The sequence below is a fragment of the Lithobates pipiens genome, unplaced genomic scaffold (assembly GCF_037356315.1).
Source record: "Lithobates pipiens isolate NorthernLeopardFrog02 unplaced genomic scaffold, aLitPip1_a1.2 Scaffold_19, whole genome shotgun sequence".
Classification (NCBI taxonomy): Eukaryota; Metazoa; Chordata; class Amphibia; order Anura; family Ranidae; genus Lithobates; species Lithobates pipiens.
In genome coordinates this window covers 240,996,630-241,011,400 of record NW_027507764.1, presented here as the reverse complement: position 1 = coordinate 241,011,400, position 14,771 = coordinate 240,996,630, and the positions used below count along the sequence as shown (strand labels likewise).

The window sequence follows — 14,771 nt, the reverse complement described above, 5'->3', positions numbered from 1 at the left end:
ATAGAAACCTTCAGGGGATTTTACGCTAAACTGTATACCTCACAGGGGTCGGGAGAGGGCGAGGATATGGATAGGTTCTTTGCGAGTATTAAAATACCGTCCCTAACTAAGGAGGAGAGTGACATAATGGAAGCCCCATTAACAATTGAGGAAATTCAATGCGCAGTGTCAGAAATGGCCAATAAGAAATCCCCAGGACCAGATGGTCTTCCTGCGGAAACCTATAAATATTATGGTAGAATATTGCTTCCAGAGCTCCTTAAAGTATTTAACTGGGCGAAAAAGGAGGGGAGATTGCCTACCTCAATGACTGAAGCAACAATAATAGTCTTGCACAAGGAGGGAAAAGACCCGTTGGAAACTCAGTCTTACCGACCCATTTCCCTTCTATGTGCGGACGCTAAGATATTAGCCAAAGTATTAGCCATTAGATTGAATAAAATTATATCCAGGTTGATACATCCCGACCAAACAGGTTTTATCCCAGGCAGATCTACAAGTACTAACATAAGAAGATTATACCTTAATATGCAGGTACCAACTGAAAACGAAGGTAATAAGGCAATAATGGCTTTGGACGTAATCAAGGCCTTCGATAGCTTAGAATGGAGTTACATCTGGCGGGTACTGGGGGAATTTGGGTTTGGCCCTAATTTTATTGCATGGGTAAAAACCCTGTACAACGGCCCCAGTGCTAGAATTAGGGTTAATAACGAATATTCAGATAGGATCTTATTAGAGAGGGGGACAAGACAGGGGTGCCCTTTGTCACCCCTGATCTTCGCCCTGGCAATAGAACCACTAGCTATCGCAATTAGATCCAATATGAATATGGTTGGTTTTCAAAGGAGGATGAGGGAAGAGAGGATAGCGCTATATGCGGACGATATTCTCCTCTTTCTGGGGGACACAGAGCAGTCCCTCAGACAAGGGATGAAACTTATTACGGATTTCGGGAGGTTTTCAGGCCTGGATATAAACTGGGAAAAATCAGCTTTAATGTTATTGGATAAAAGTAGGGCTCAAAGCCCAGTGATAGGTGTGCAGCTGGAAGTAGTGGAGCGCATGAAATATCTGGGGATACATATACAAAGAGATCCTAATAAATATATAAGTGACAATATGGTTCCATTAATAGCTAAATTTAAAAACAAAATCGAAATTTGGAAAAGACTTCCATTATCGACTGCAGGGAGATGTAATTTGATTAAAATGGTATGGATGCCCCAGCTATTGTATGTGTTACACAACTCCCCGATATGGGTAGATATAACGTGGTTCAGGAAAATGGAGGTATTATTTCGAGAGCTTATATGGAGAGGGGGAGTATCAAGGATTGCTTTGCAAACTTTGCAATCACCAACAAGAAAAGGAGGGATGGCAGTTCCACACCCAAGAAGCTACTTTTTAGCTGCTCAACTACAACACTTGGGAATGAGCGAGGAGATAGGTGGTGGAAATAACAGGGCCCTAATGTTAATAGAGACACCCCATAAGAATATGGTAGAAGCTCTGGAGGCAAATTCATTTCCCAAAAAAAAAAAAACTCCTACAATAAAATTAGTAGTAAAAGTGTGGAAGGCAGTTAAGGCGATTAAAGGTCTGGGAGGCTTAACTCAATATACCCCTCTGTGGGATAATCGGAACTTGCAGGAAATGGAAGAAATAGGGGGATATAAAGAATGGGAAGTAAAGGGGATAAATAAGCTGGCCCAGTTATATACAGGGAAAATATTAAAGACATTTAGTGCTTTAAGATCAGAGTTTGACATACCAAAACAATCATTTTATAAATACCTTCAAATTAGACATGCTCTAGAGAAACAATTCAATAGGCAAGGCCCAGTGTGGAATAACTCCCCTATTTTTGGCAGATTAAATGCTTCAGTAAGGACAAAAGGATTTATAGCGGATGTATATCCAACTATATGCGAAGGAAGTATAGGGAGTCCAGAAAGGTTTAAATGCAGAAGGAAATGGGAGGAGGAATTTGGAATCCTTACAGATGTACAGTGGATGAAAATACTGGAGGATGGATATTCAATTTCAGTTTCGCCTGCCCAGAAGATGTCACATTTAATGCTGCTTCACAGAGCTTATTATACACCAAAAAGACTGTTTAGCTTTGGATGCAGAGCAGATGATAAATGCCCTAGATGCCAAGAGTCTGGAGACCTGGCACACATGTTCTGGCGATGCCCAAAATTGTTCCGCTACTGGTCAGAGATTGTTACCACTCTGAATGAAATATTTAGAGTGGCGATCAAGGGGGATCCCAGGATATGTGTGCTGGGCCTGGGAGAAGTAAAGGGAAGTTCGCGATATACAAATAAAGCAATACTGAGGTGCTTGTTCCAGGCAAGAAAATTGTTAGCACAAAGGTGGCAAGCAAAAAATGTCCCCTCAGCAGCGGACTGGCAGTTAGTAATTATGGAAACAATATGGAAAGAGAGGGTGATATACATAAGGAGAGGAAATTTTAAAGAATTTAAAAAGATGTGGAAACCCTGGTTGGATAGAATGGGCCACCCAGTGTGAGGCATGGGAGAGGAGGAGGATGAGTAGAGAGAGTGGAAGGGAAAGAGGGGAAGGAAGAATACCTGGGTAGTGAGTGAAAAGGGGGGCCAGACAGAAGAATTATTGACACACTATGGATAGGAACGCTTCCTAAAGGTTTTATGCTGACCCATAGAATTACTGTATCTGTTAGGGTGAAAAAAGTGTAATACGTGTTATAGAGAATGTTTCTCTTGTTTCTATTATGTAAAACAATGATGAAAATGAATAAAGATTATGAAATTAAAAAAAAAAGGTTGTTGTGCAAGCCCTGTCTCTGCACCATACATCCTGGCATTTCTAAGTAAATCGCTGTTTGTGGATGAAAATTTAAATCTTTTAAATAAATGTGTACCTTTGTCATATTTATGCCTCAGTCCTCAAAGCAAACAACTGTTAGAACCTCAGCTGTTATGGTCAAAGGAAATTGCAAAGTATAACTGATTCTTCATCAAACTAAACATAAAAAATATATTTAATCTTATACAAAAATATAAAATAAATGTGCCACTATACTGGTAAAATCAAGCTGGTATGTAAGCCACGAAATAAAGTGTGATTTAACCAGTACTTTGAATATTGTGCTGTCTATATTTAAAGCTGAACTCTAGGCAGATCTATAAGACACAAATAAATGTAATGTAAGTATCTGCATTTGACCTGGCATCAGTCACTTGCTGTCCCTGCATGGCAGGGCTGGAGTTTGATGTGAAGAAGCAGTACAAGGAGACAGTTCATGAAATAATTCATGCCAATAGGAAAATACAAGCGCAGAGATGGCTCATCACTGTACTGTTTCTCCTATCAATGTCCAGTCATAGGTTATTTATTTAAGGTACCCATATAGCGCTTTATGCAGCGCTTTACATATACATTGTACAATCCAAGGTCCCTAACTCACATTCATATACTAGGGCCAATTTAGACATAAGCCAATTAACCTACCAGCATGTCTTTGGAGTGTGGGAGGAAACCAGAGTACCCAGAGGAAACACATGCAAACTCCAGGAAGGTAGTGTCAAGGTTGGGATTTGAACCAGCGACCCTTTTTCTGCAAGGTGAGAGTGCTACCCACTACACCACTGTGCTGCCCAGGTTGGGGTGGTTTCAGGACAATCTGGGCTCATAGGAAGTGAGGTGAACAATACTGGCCATCAGGAAATCCCTGGATTGAAGGTGGGTATTACAACAAAAGCTGGTTTTGAGCTTTTCTTTTTTTGGTGGGCTATTCATTCTTATTTTGTGATTTTTGGTCGGAATTCTGCTTTAATAAAATTGTGTTTTTTATACATATTGTACGTGTACCTATAATTATTGTTTCAGGACCTTTCCTATGAATTCAGCTACCAAGTGGGGAATTTATCAAGGAAAATGTTGTATAAAGGAAGAGATATTCAATACTACTTTAATTTGCCATCAGGAGATCCAGATAGTGGATATCAAGGCAAGTTGTTTTTTGATTAAAGACTATGAAATGATAAGATGCAAATAGATTTAGATGTACCTTGAATAAGGTGTCATTTAGCATACCTCAACACATTGCGGCTATTCAATGCATCTAAACGGCTCTGGGGGGGACAATGTTTATTAAGATTGGCACCAGGGTCGGACTGGGAATAAAAACCAGCCCCACAGCATTATTATACCAGCCCAACAGCATCACGTCATTATTGTTCATGAAAGGGAAAACCATACATTTTAAAGCACATTTGATGAAGAGTGTATTATATATAGATATGAAATCACATAGGGATATATATATATATATATATATATATATATATATATATATATATATGCAAATTCCAGTTAAAAGTGGTAAGTGGACAATCAAGGGGGACCCCAGGAACTCAGAACGTGGGGCACCTTCCACAGAAAGAATACACTAAGGTAAGGGGGGTGGGTGCCCACCAAATGCAGCTTTACTCTGCCCATGAATGCAGTCTCACTGTGCCCACAAATGCAGTCTCATCGTGCCCATTATTGCAGCCTCACTGTGCCCATCAAATGCAGCTTTACTGTGCCGTGAATGCAGTCTCACTGTGCCCATGAATGCAGCCTCACTGTGCCCATGAATGCAGCCCCTCCTGTGCCCCATGTTCCAGTCTGCAGTCCCTGTTTGTGTGAGTGTGTGTTGTTGATGCTTGGTATGGTACCTTGCATGCCAGCAGGATATCCATGACGGCCAGCAGGGTCTGTTCTTGTTTTAGATGGGGACGGTGCTCCTTCCAGAGGATCTGTTTGCTGTGAGATAAAGTGGTCCCTGGCCACCTGCACCTTCAGCTGTCCCCATTTTCCGGCCCCAGCTAGCCTGTCCTCTGGTCCTGGGGAAGTGGAGAGCACTGGGTGGGAGCTGGAGAGAAGGGGGAGCAGAGAGTACTGGCGGGGTTGGAGAACACATGGTTGGGGGCAAAGAGCAGGGGTAGTGGAGATCACAGGGGTGGGGAGCGGAGAGCGCTGGGGGGGGACTTGAGAGTACTGGGGGGGGGTCAAAAAGGACAGGAGTGGAGAGCATGGTAGGCTGAGAGCACTGAGGGGGCTAAGAGCACTGGGGGGGGCAGAAAAACAGGGGTGGAGAGCACGAGGCTGGAGAGTACTGGGGGGGTACAAAGAGTAGGGGGGAGAGCTTGAGAGCACCAGTAGGGGCCAGAAGGAACAGGGGGAAAAGCACAGGGGACTGGAGCGCTTTATGGGAGGTGGAGAGAATTGGCAGGGTTGGAGAGCACATGGGTGGGGGCAAAATGCAGGGGGGAGTGGAGAGTGCTCGGGGGAGCAAAAAAAAACAGGAGTGGAGAGCACGCCGAGGGGGGGGGGGGGTAGAGAACACTGGGGGGGGGGGGGCTGGAGAGCGATGGGTGGAGCTTGAGAGCACCAGGGGGCCAGAAAGAACAGGGGGTGGGGAGAATGGAGGGCTGGAGAGCACTGGGGGGAGAAAGAACGGGGGGGAGAGCACTGGGGGGGAAAGAACAGGGGGAAGAGCACTGGCGGGGGGGAGAGCACTGGGGGGGAAAGAACAGGGGGAAGAGCACTGGCGGGGGGGAGAGCACTGGGGGGGAAAGAACAAGGGGAAGAGCACTGGCGGGGGAAAGAGCACTGGGGGCAAAAGAACAGGGGAAGAGCACTGGCGGGGGGAGAGCACTGGGGGGAAAAGAACAGGGGGAAGAGCACTGGCGGGGGGGAGAGCACTGAGGGGAAACGAACAGGGGGAAGAGCACTGGTGGGGGGGAGAGCACTGGGGGGAAAGGAACAGGGTGGAGAGCAGTGGTGAGGAGTGGAGAGCACGGGGGGGCGGGGGGAGAGCACGGGGGTGGGCGGGGGGAGAGCACGGGGGTGGGTGGGGGGGAGAGCACTGGGGGGAATAACAGGGGGGAGAGCACTGGGGGGAAAAGAACAGGGGGGAGAACACTGAGGGGAAATGAACAAGGGGAAGAGCACTGGTGGGGGGGGAGAGCACTGGGGGGAAAAGAACAGGGTGGAGAGCAGTGGTGGGGAGTGGAGAGCACGGGGGGGAGAGCACTGGGGGGAAAAACAGAGGGGAGAGTACTGGGGGGAAAAGAACAGGGGGGAGAGCACTGGCGGGGACTGGAGAGCATGGAGGGGGAAGAATAGGGAGGGAGAGCACGGGGGGAGCACTGAGGGAAGTGGAGAGCACTGGGGGGGACAGGGGGGAGAGCACTGGAGGGGGGGAGAGCACTGGGGGGAGTGGGGAGCTCTGGGGGGAGCATTGGGGGGGGTGGAGAGCACAGGGGGGAGAGTACTGGGGGGGTGGAGAGCACTGGGGGGGAAGAACAGGGGGGAGAGCACTGGGGGGAGTGGAGTGCACAGGAAGGAAGAACAGGGGGGAGAGCACTGGGGGGAGTGGAGTGCACAGGAAGGAAGAACAGGGGGGAGAGCACTGGGGGGAGTCAAAAGCACTGGAGGGCAGACCAGGGGGGGGAGTACTGGGGGGTGAACAGGGGAGTGAAGAGCACTGGGGGGGTGAAGAGCACTGGGGGAGTGAAGAGCACTGGGAGAGTGGAAAGCACTGGGATGGTGGCTAGAGAAGGAGGAGGAGAACAGGTTGGGGGGGCAGAAAGAACAGGGGTGGAGAGAACTGTGGGGGGGTTGGAGAGTGTGGTGGGGGGGGAGAGCACGGGGGGGGGGGGGGGCAGGGAGCACAAGGTGAACAGGGGGGGCAGTAAAAAAATTTGGATAGGAGGATCAGCAGGGGGGGCTGAATATAGAGGAAATGAGCCTTCTATATTCCTCCATGCAGCCGCTGATTGCTTGATTCTCCCCCTCTCCCTCCTGCAAGCATTCAGCGACTGCATGGAGGAATATAGAAAGATCATTTCCTCTATATGCAGCCCCCCTGCTGATCCTCCTATCCAAATTCTTTTACTGCCCCCCAGTTCACCTTGTGCTCCCTGCCCCCCCCCCAGTGCTCTCCCCCACCACACTCTCCAACTCCCCCCCCCCACAGTTCTCTCCACCCCTGTTCTTTCTGCCCCCCCAACCTGTTCTCCCCATCCTTCTCTAGCCATCATCCCAGTGCTATCCACTCTCCCAGTGCTCTTCACCCCCCCAGTGCTCTTCCCCCGTTCTCTTCACCCCCCTGTTCACCCCCCTGTTCACCCCCCCCCAGTGCTCTCCACTCCCCCCAGTGCATCTCCTCCTCTTGATCACAGCGCTGGCTGGCTCTGTGTTTGGCGGCCGCTCTGTAAAACGGCCCCGCCCCCCCAGACTGGCTCGTGTGATAGGCAGAACGTTGATTCTATCTACTATCACACGAGCTGGCCTGGGGGTCGGGGACGTTTTTACAGAGCGGCCGCCGAACACAGAGCCAGCCAGCGCTGTGATTCGCAGTAGAAAGCACCAATAAAGCCGCAACTAAAAGCGGCCCCGGGGCAGGCAGCCTACCTGGAAATCTCCCTGTATCCCGGTAGGCCAGTCCGACCCTGATTGGCACTTTTCAGCTCTGATAAAGAGCCACAATGTGCAAAGAATTGAGGCAAGTGTCTGTTATCTTGCAAGATCATGGACTGATTCATCTACTTCTCAATAAAAAAAATATATATATATATATTTTATACCTTCCAACTTTAGAACTTGGTACACCTCAGCAGCATACTGTACAGATCTGTGGATCATGGTTCTCTGTCACAGCTTTAGCACGGGAGTCCAAATGGTTTTCTTTTTGACCACTTGTTTCCTTTGTTCTCGGGATCATGATGTGCGCCCGGCTTTCCTACAGACCCCTTCCTCAGCTCCCGGGTTGAACATTTCTAGCAGCCACCGGTTTTCATGTTTGTCATGGTCTAGACTTAATTGACATACATTGATGCACTTGCCCCTGATGATGTGGTAGGAAACCATGAAACATGCGTCGAGCCAATTTTGATGCACCATTTTCTTTTTAGATGGTTTTATTTCATTCATTCCCAAGTTACCCCACCATGTTGCTTTTCCAGCGAATTCTTTATAATGGACGATTGTCCGGTAGCTCACTATGCCATCTCCAAGTTGCTATGATTGTTTTCATGAATATCTGATCAATAATATGTGATTGTTATGCTTATTTACTATGCATGTCTTTTCACATTAAATCATCTTTTAGCCATGCTAGATCTACCTCATTTTTTTTTGTAATTCTTTTATTTATTTAATGCGGAAGAAATAACAGGCACATGGAAAATCATAATAAAACATACAGAATTTCAAACATAGAGCTTACAGTATCACTCAGGTGGGACATATATAGAGACCACCCCCAACACAGGCTTAAAACGAAACAAGAAAAACATTCCCAGACCGGGGGCTAGAGTCCTTCTCCAGACCTCCAACATCAATTAGCAAACCAATCCCACCTAGGTGAGCAGCAATCGTCGCATGGCCATGTATTACAGTGAGATGGACAAATTTTTTGTGTTATAAAGAAAGGGAAAAGGAGGGAGATGGGCGATGAGCCGGGCCCCAGGCGGACAGAACAAACACTCGTTGAAAACCGGTCAGTCCCAGGGAAGCCCACAACCCACTACTGTCCGCCAGGGCTAACCGGCAGGATCTAAGCATGAAAAATAAAGGCTGAGAAAGCAAAACGGTAAGGGGAAAGGGGGGTACGGAAGGAAGAGACTACAGGGGGAAACAGAGAGGAAGGGGAGCCAGGGAGAAGGAAGGGGTATCAGAACAGAGAGACAGACCACGTAGAAGAAACACAGAGAAGGCTCCAGGCGAGCGAAAGCGAGGAAGGCAAACAGAAAAGAGCAAAACAGGGACCGTGAGTACCACCGGACCGCGGGGGGGGGGAGCGAAGCCAGCCGACAGAGACCCTCTCTCAACGGTCATTTAAAGCTACCACCCGAAGGTAAGCCTCAGTGTAGGTGAAATGATTCCAAGGCCTCCAAGTCTCACGAAAGGCCTCCTCCCTATTATGAAGCGTCGCTGTGAGGTCTGCCATATCTCTTAATTCATTCACTTTAGAGAACCATAGAGCCATAGCCGGTGGGTTCTCCGATCTCCAGCACAGAGGGATACAGGCCTTCGCCGCGTTAAGCAGCTGAATAGTCAACGAGTTCCTGTACTTTTTAATGGAACGGTCCGACAAGTGCAGCAGGCAGGCCGCAGGGTTCCCCTCCAGAGAAACACCAGTCAGACGACTGATCGTGTCGGTCACCCCGTGCCAGAAGGGTACCAGCTTGGGACAGGCCCAGAAAAAGATCTACCTCATTTAAAGTCCCAAACCCTCTTTCTCTTGCAACTTAAAGTCATTCTAAAGGCTTGAGATTTTTTCACCTTCATGCATTCTATTCATAAAGGTAAAAAATCTTCTGTGTGCAGCACCCTCCCCCCCCCCAATACTTACCTGAGCCCTATCAGGATCCAGTGATGTGCACAAGACCCTAGGCTCCCTGGGAACTCTCCTTCCTCATTGGCTGAGAGCAGCGGGAGCCAACAAGAAGAGAGAGGGGGCAGGCCCAAGCTGCGGCTCTGTGTGTGAATGGACACGCAGAGCAGAGGCTCGGGAGCAAGCCTGCTTGGGTGCCCCCACAGCAAGCTGTTTGCTCTGGGGGTACTTGGCAGGGGCTAGGGACCAGGAGCTTCAGCTGGTGACTCAAGAAGAGGAGGTTTTGGGCTGCTCTGTGCAAAACCACTGCACAGAGCAGGTAAGTATTACTTCCCTGCAATATACAGACTGCCCCCTCCTTTGCACATGACCCCATTTTGTGTACACACTGCCTCTTCCTGTGCATATTATCTCCTTCCCTATACACATTGCCCCCTTCTGTGCATATTACCCCTTCCCTGTACACACTACCCCTTCCTGTACACATTACTCCCCTTCCTGTACACACTGCCCCCTCCTCTACATATCATTACCCTCTCTATACACACTGCCACCCCCTGTGCACATCACCCCCCTCTATACACGTTGCCTTCTCCTGTGCATATTATTACCCCCTCCCTTTACACATTGCACCCTCCTGTGCATATTATCCCCTCCATGTACAGTACACATTGATCCCCTCTTCATTGTCCTTCTTTCTCTTGCACACTGTCCCTGGAAATCTGAGACATCTGGTTGCGGAGACACTGCATTAAATATTGCTCAGTCTGGCAAGGGTTAAAGCTGATGCTGGCAAAGTGCTGCCTCTGCTCAACTCTGCACAGTTTGGCTCCTTACATTCTTAATACAGCTGTAAAACAGCCACTCTCCCCTCACATTCCTGAAATGGAGCATTAACCCGCTGACCTGTCCAGTTGCAGTTTCCTGGAGTACATGTCAAGGATGCCAGAGCAGTTGCAGTGCCACCTAGTCCTGCAAGAAGGACTGATTGACTGCAGTGAGCTAGTCTTGATTAGTCCTTTGTTTACCCGAGTGAGTTCACAGTCACAGAGAGAGCGATCCTATCTCTGTTCCACAAAATGACCGCAGGCCCAGTGCAGAGTCACTGTACCGGATTAGCAGCTGCCGCCCATTTGAGATATAGTTGGTGAGGTTGAAAAAAGACACAAGTCCATCAAGTCCAACCTATGTATGTGATTATATTTCAGTATTACATTGTATATCCCTGTATATTGTGGTCGTTCAGGTGCTTATCTAATAGTTATTTTAAACTATCAATGCCCTCCGCTGAAACCACCGCCTGTGGAAGAGAATTCTACATCCTTGCTGCTCTTACAGTAAAGAACCCTCTACGCAGTTTAAGGTTAAACCTCTTTTCTTCTCATTTTAATGAGTGGCCACGTGTCTTATTAAACTCCCTTCCGTGAAAACATTTTATCCCTACTGTGGGGTCACTAGTATGGTATTTTGTAAATTTAAATCATATCCCCTCCCAAGCGTCTCTTCTCCAGAAAAAATAAGTTCAGTGCTCACAACCTTTCTTCATAACTAATATCCGCTAGACCCTTTATTCGTTTTGTTGCCTTTCTTTGTACTCGCTCCATGTCTAGTACATCCTTCCTGAGGACTGCTGCCCAGAACTGGACAGCATACTCTAGGTGAGGCTGAACCAAAGTCTTGTAGAGTGGGAGAATTATCACTTTATCCCTGGAGTTAATCCCTTTTTTAATGCATGCCAATATTCTGTTTGCTTTGCTACCCCCAAGGTCCTTTTCCATCCTATATTCCCCTAGAGGTTCACCCTCTAGTGAGTAGATTGCATTCATATTTTTGCCACACAAATGCATTATTTTACATTTTTCTACAATAAACCTCATTTGCCATGTAGTTGCCCACCCCATTCATTTGTTCAAATCTCCTTGCAAGGTTTCCACTTCCTGCGGAGAAGATATTGCCCTGCTTAGCTCAGTGCAAATACAGAGATTGAACTGTTTACCCCAACCTCCAGGTCGTTTATGAACAAATTAAACAGGATTGGTCCCAGCACAGAACTTTGGGGGACCCCACTTCCCACCCCTGACCATTCCGACTATTCCCCATTTATCACCACCAACTGAACTCGCCCTTGTAGCCAGTTTTCAATCCATGTACTCACCCTATGGTCCATGCCAACGGACCTTACTTTGTACAGTAAACGTTTATGGGGAACTGTGTCAAATGCTTTTGCAAAATGCAGATACACCATGTGTACGGGCCTTCTTTTATCTAGATGGCAGCTCAACTCCTCTTAGAAGGTTAATAGATTGGTTTGGCAAGAACTATTCTACATGAATCCATGCTGGTGGTTACTGCTAATGATAGCGTTTTCATAACTAAGATCTTTTATATAGTCCCTTATCCCCTCCAAGGGATTGCATACTATTGATGTTAGGCTAACTGGTCTGTAATTCCCAGGGATGTATTTTAGCCCTTTTTAAATGTTGGTGCTACATTGGTTTTTCTCCAATTAACTGGTATCTTTCCAGTCAGTAGACTGTCAGTAAAAATTAGGAACAATGGTCTAGCAATTACTTGACCTAGTTCCCCAGGTACCCTCGGGTGCAAGCCATCTGGTCCCCGGTGACTTATTAATGTTAAGTTTCCCAAGTTTATTTCTAATTCTGCCCTCTGTTAGCCATGAGGGTGCTTCCTGTGATGTGTCATGAGGACAAACACTGCAGTTTTGGTTACCGAAGCCCCCCGATTCCCTCGTGAAGATCGAGGTGAAGAATGAATTCAATACCTTTGCAATCTCCCCATCCTTTGTAACCAGATGTCCTTTATTCTTTATGGGGCCAATATGGTTTGTCCTCCCTTTTTTACTGTTTACATACTTAAAGAATTTCTGGGGATTTTTTTTGCTCTCCTTTGCTATGTGTCTTTCATGTTCTATCTTAGCTGCCTTAATTGCACCCTTACATATCTTGCTGCATTCTTTGTAAAGTCTGAATGCTGATGATGATCCCACGGCCTTGTATTTTTTTTTAGAGACCTTCTCCTTTGCTTTTATATGCATTTTTACATTGGAGTTAAGCCATCCAGGACTTTTGTTCACTCTTTTAAATTTATTTCCCAATGGGATGCATTGGCTAATGCCCTTATTTAATATGCTCTTAAAGCAAACCCATCTCTACTCAGTGTTCTTTGTTTCTAAGATTTTATCCCAATTTATAACTTCTAGCAAGGTTCGTAGTTTAGGGAAGTTGGCTCTTTTGAAATTAAGTGTCTGTGTTCCCCTTGTATTTCCCATTTGTGTGATTTACACTGAAACCTATTGACCTGTGATTTGATGTTTCCTAAATTGCCCATACTTCCACAACCCTGAAATTGTCCTGCAAGACATTTAGGAACTGGCGAGCCTTAAACAAATGCGTGGTTTCCTCCGCCCAGTCTATGTCTTTGAAAATTAAAATCCCCCATTATGATAACACTTCCCATCCTTGCTGCTAATCCAAATTGTGATTGGAGGTCCATCTCCCTCAGGTAAAGGGGCCTATAACATATTCCCAGTATTATTTTCCCCTTAGCTTCATCCCTTTGGAGCTCTACCCAGAAGGATTCCACCTCCTCTCTAGCTCCCTTATTGATGTCATCACAATGCAGAAGTGCAGCACAAAGGCCGGATCTGTGCGATTTTGGGATTATATTGCAATCTTGGGACTATCCTGTCAAATCGAGGACAGTTAAGAGATAGAGTATGATATTTGTTTTTACCAAACCTTAGTAAACTGGCTATTGGTATTAACTTTATGGTTGCCTGAAGCTAGAGAGAAAGCTCACTAAGGGGGCTGTCTGCTGAACATTTGGTCTGTTATCACAGGAGTAAGATGTTGGAAGGAGGCAACCAGCTGTCCTTGGGCTTTGTGTGAGTACAGATGGTTCTAAGAGATCTTGTAATCTTTTGGGCTGCTGCCACCCCTCTGGTGCTAGAGAGTCAGCTGTGTGTCTGTTTAAAGGGGACATCAGCTGGTGTTCTGAAGAGCTTAGTCCACATGGCTCTCTGTAAATAAGACTCTGCTCTAGTGACTCTAGTCTAGATGAAAGAGTTTGAAGTTACTGCTACTATTACTACTTCAAGCAGAAGGCCTCCCAAGAATTTTGTTTACCTCTTTTCCATCCTTCTATATACCCACTTCCCAGTCTTCTTCTACTTTGTGGCTGATTCTTGGGTCATTTCTCTACATGTTTGTCTGCTCTTAATCCCCAGTCCCTGTCCCCCCTTTTGTTCTAGCACTACCATCTCATATTTTGCAACCTACTGCAGTATGCTCTAATCTATTCTTGGACTTGGTTGCTTGTGATCCGGCTAACTTACTAATTCCTCTTGGGCTCTAATAGTTATGGATTGTCAGTATTTAACCAAGACTCAACCAAGAGTTATTATCCTATTTTAAAGGTCTTAATTTATTTGTATTGATTTAATGGATTATGACGGACTCTAAAAATCATTTGTGCCTCCAAAATGTGTTTTTCTCCTATGTATACTTCATCAAAACTGCTCCACTGACCACTTCTATTGCACAAGCACTCTTCATACTCTTCCCCAGGTCCCCATTCTTTCTTAAAATTCCTTTGGTCTCCTGTTCTCACTTAATGACTGTTCAAGTTCCCCACTCTGACCATTACAGTACCAATCACCCACTCTTACTGCACTGGACCACCATTCTCATTATTGTTCCTCTTGTCCTAGATTTCTCTATTCCTCTGCTTTGGCATCCACTATTTCCACATTCATTTTCCATACCCAGCTCTCTCCAAACTTCTTCTTTCACCATATGACTGTACTCTACAATCAACTGTATATTTTACACCTCACTCTGTATATTGTGCTGTACATTCTGTAAGCTATATTGGTCTCCTGAAAGCACTATGCAATATGTATTCCATACCCTGTGTTATAAATTCTATTTCCAAAGAATTTCACTATTTACACTGTTCTGTATGTTCTAAATGCCACAATGATGCACACACTGTGCCCTACATTTGTAGATCATACTGTACTGTAGTATACATTCTACTCAGGAATAAACACTCAGTAGCCATTTTATTAGATATACCTATCTAATACCAGGTAGCTACTTACCACAGTGAATTCAAAACACAGGAATTCATAGCATGATAGGTACAACAAGTTGCTCAAGGGGCCTAATAAGTGCCAATAAATCATTGCACAGACCATTATACTACCAATGCTTTGATTTATAATAGTTGTAGACTTTAAAATGCTGCTACCACCCAATCTGGCACAAAAAATCATTCCATGGTCACACTTAATAAATTTGTGCATCTTCCTCATTGTAATGTTTGGCTGACCAACACCATTTACACTTGGAAGCTCTTAGTGCAAAGTGCA

General features: G+C 46.1%; 1 protein-coding gene across 1 annotated transcript in view; it reads left to right on the top strand.

Annotated features, from left to right (window-relative positions):
- PKD1L1 (polycystin 1 like 1, transient receptor potential channel interacting) overlaps positions 1-14,771 on the top strand; it is a 358,247-nt gene that overhangs the window by 118,652 nt on the left and 224,824 nt on the right. Inside the window, exon 14 of the mRNA XM_077491844.1 lies at positions 3,880-4,000. Within this exon, the coding sequence (XP_077347970.1) occupies positions 3,880-4,000 (121 nt within the window). The remainder of the gene's footprint in view (positions 1-3,879; positions 4,001-14,771) is intronic.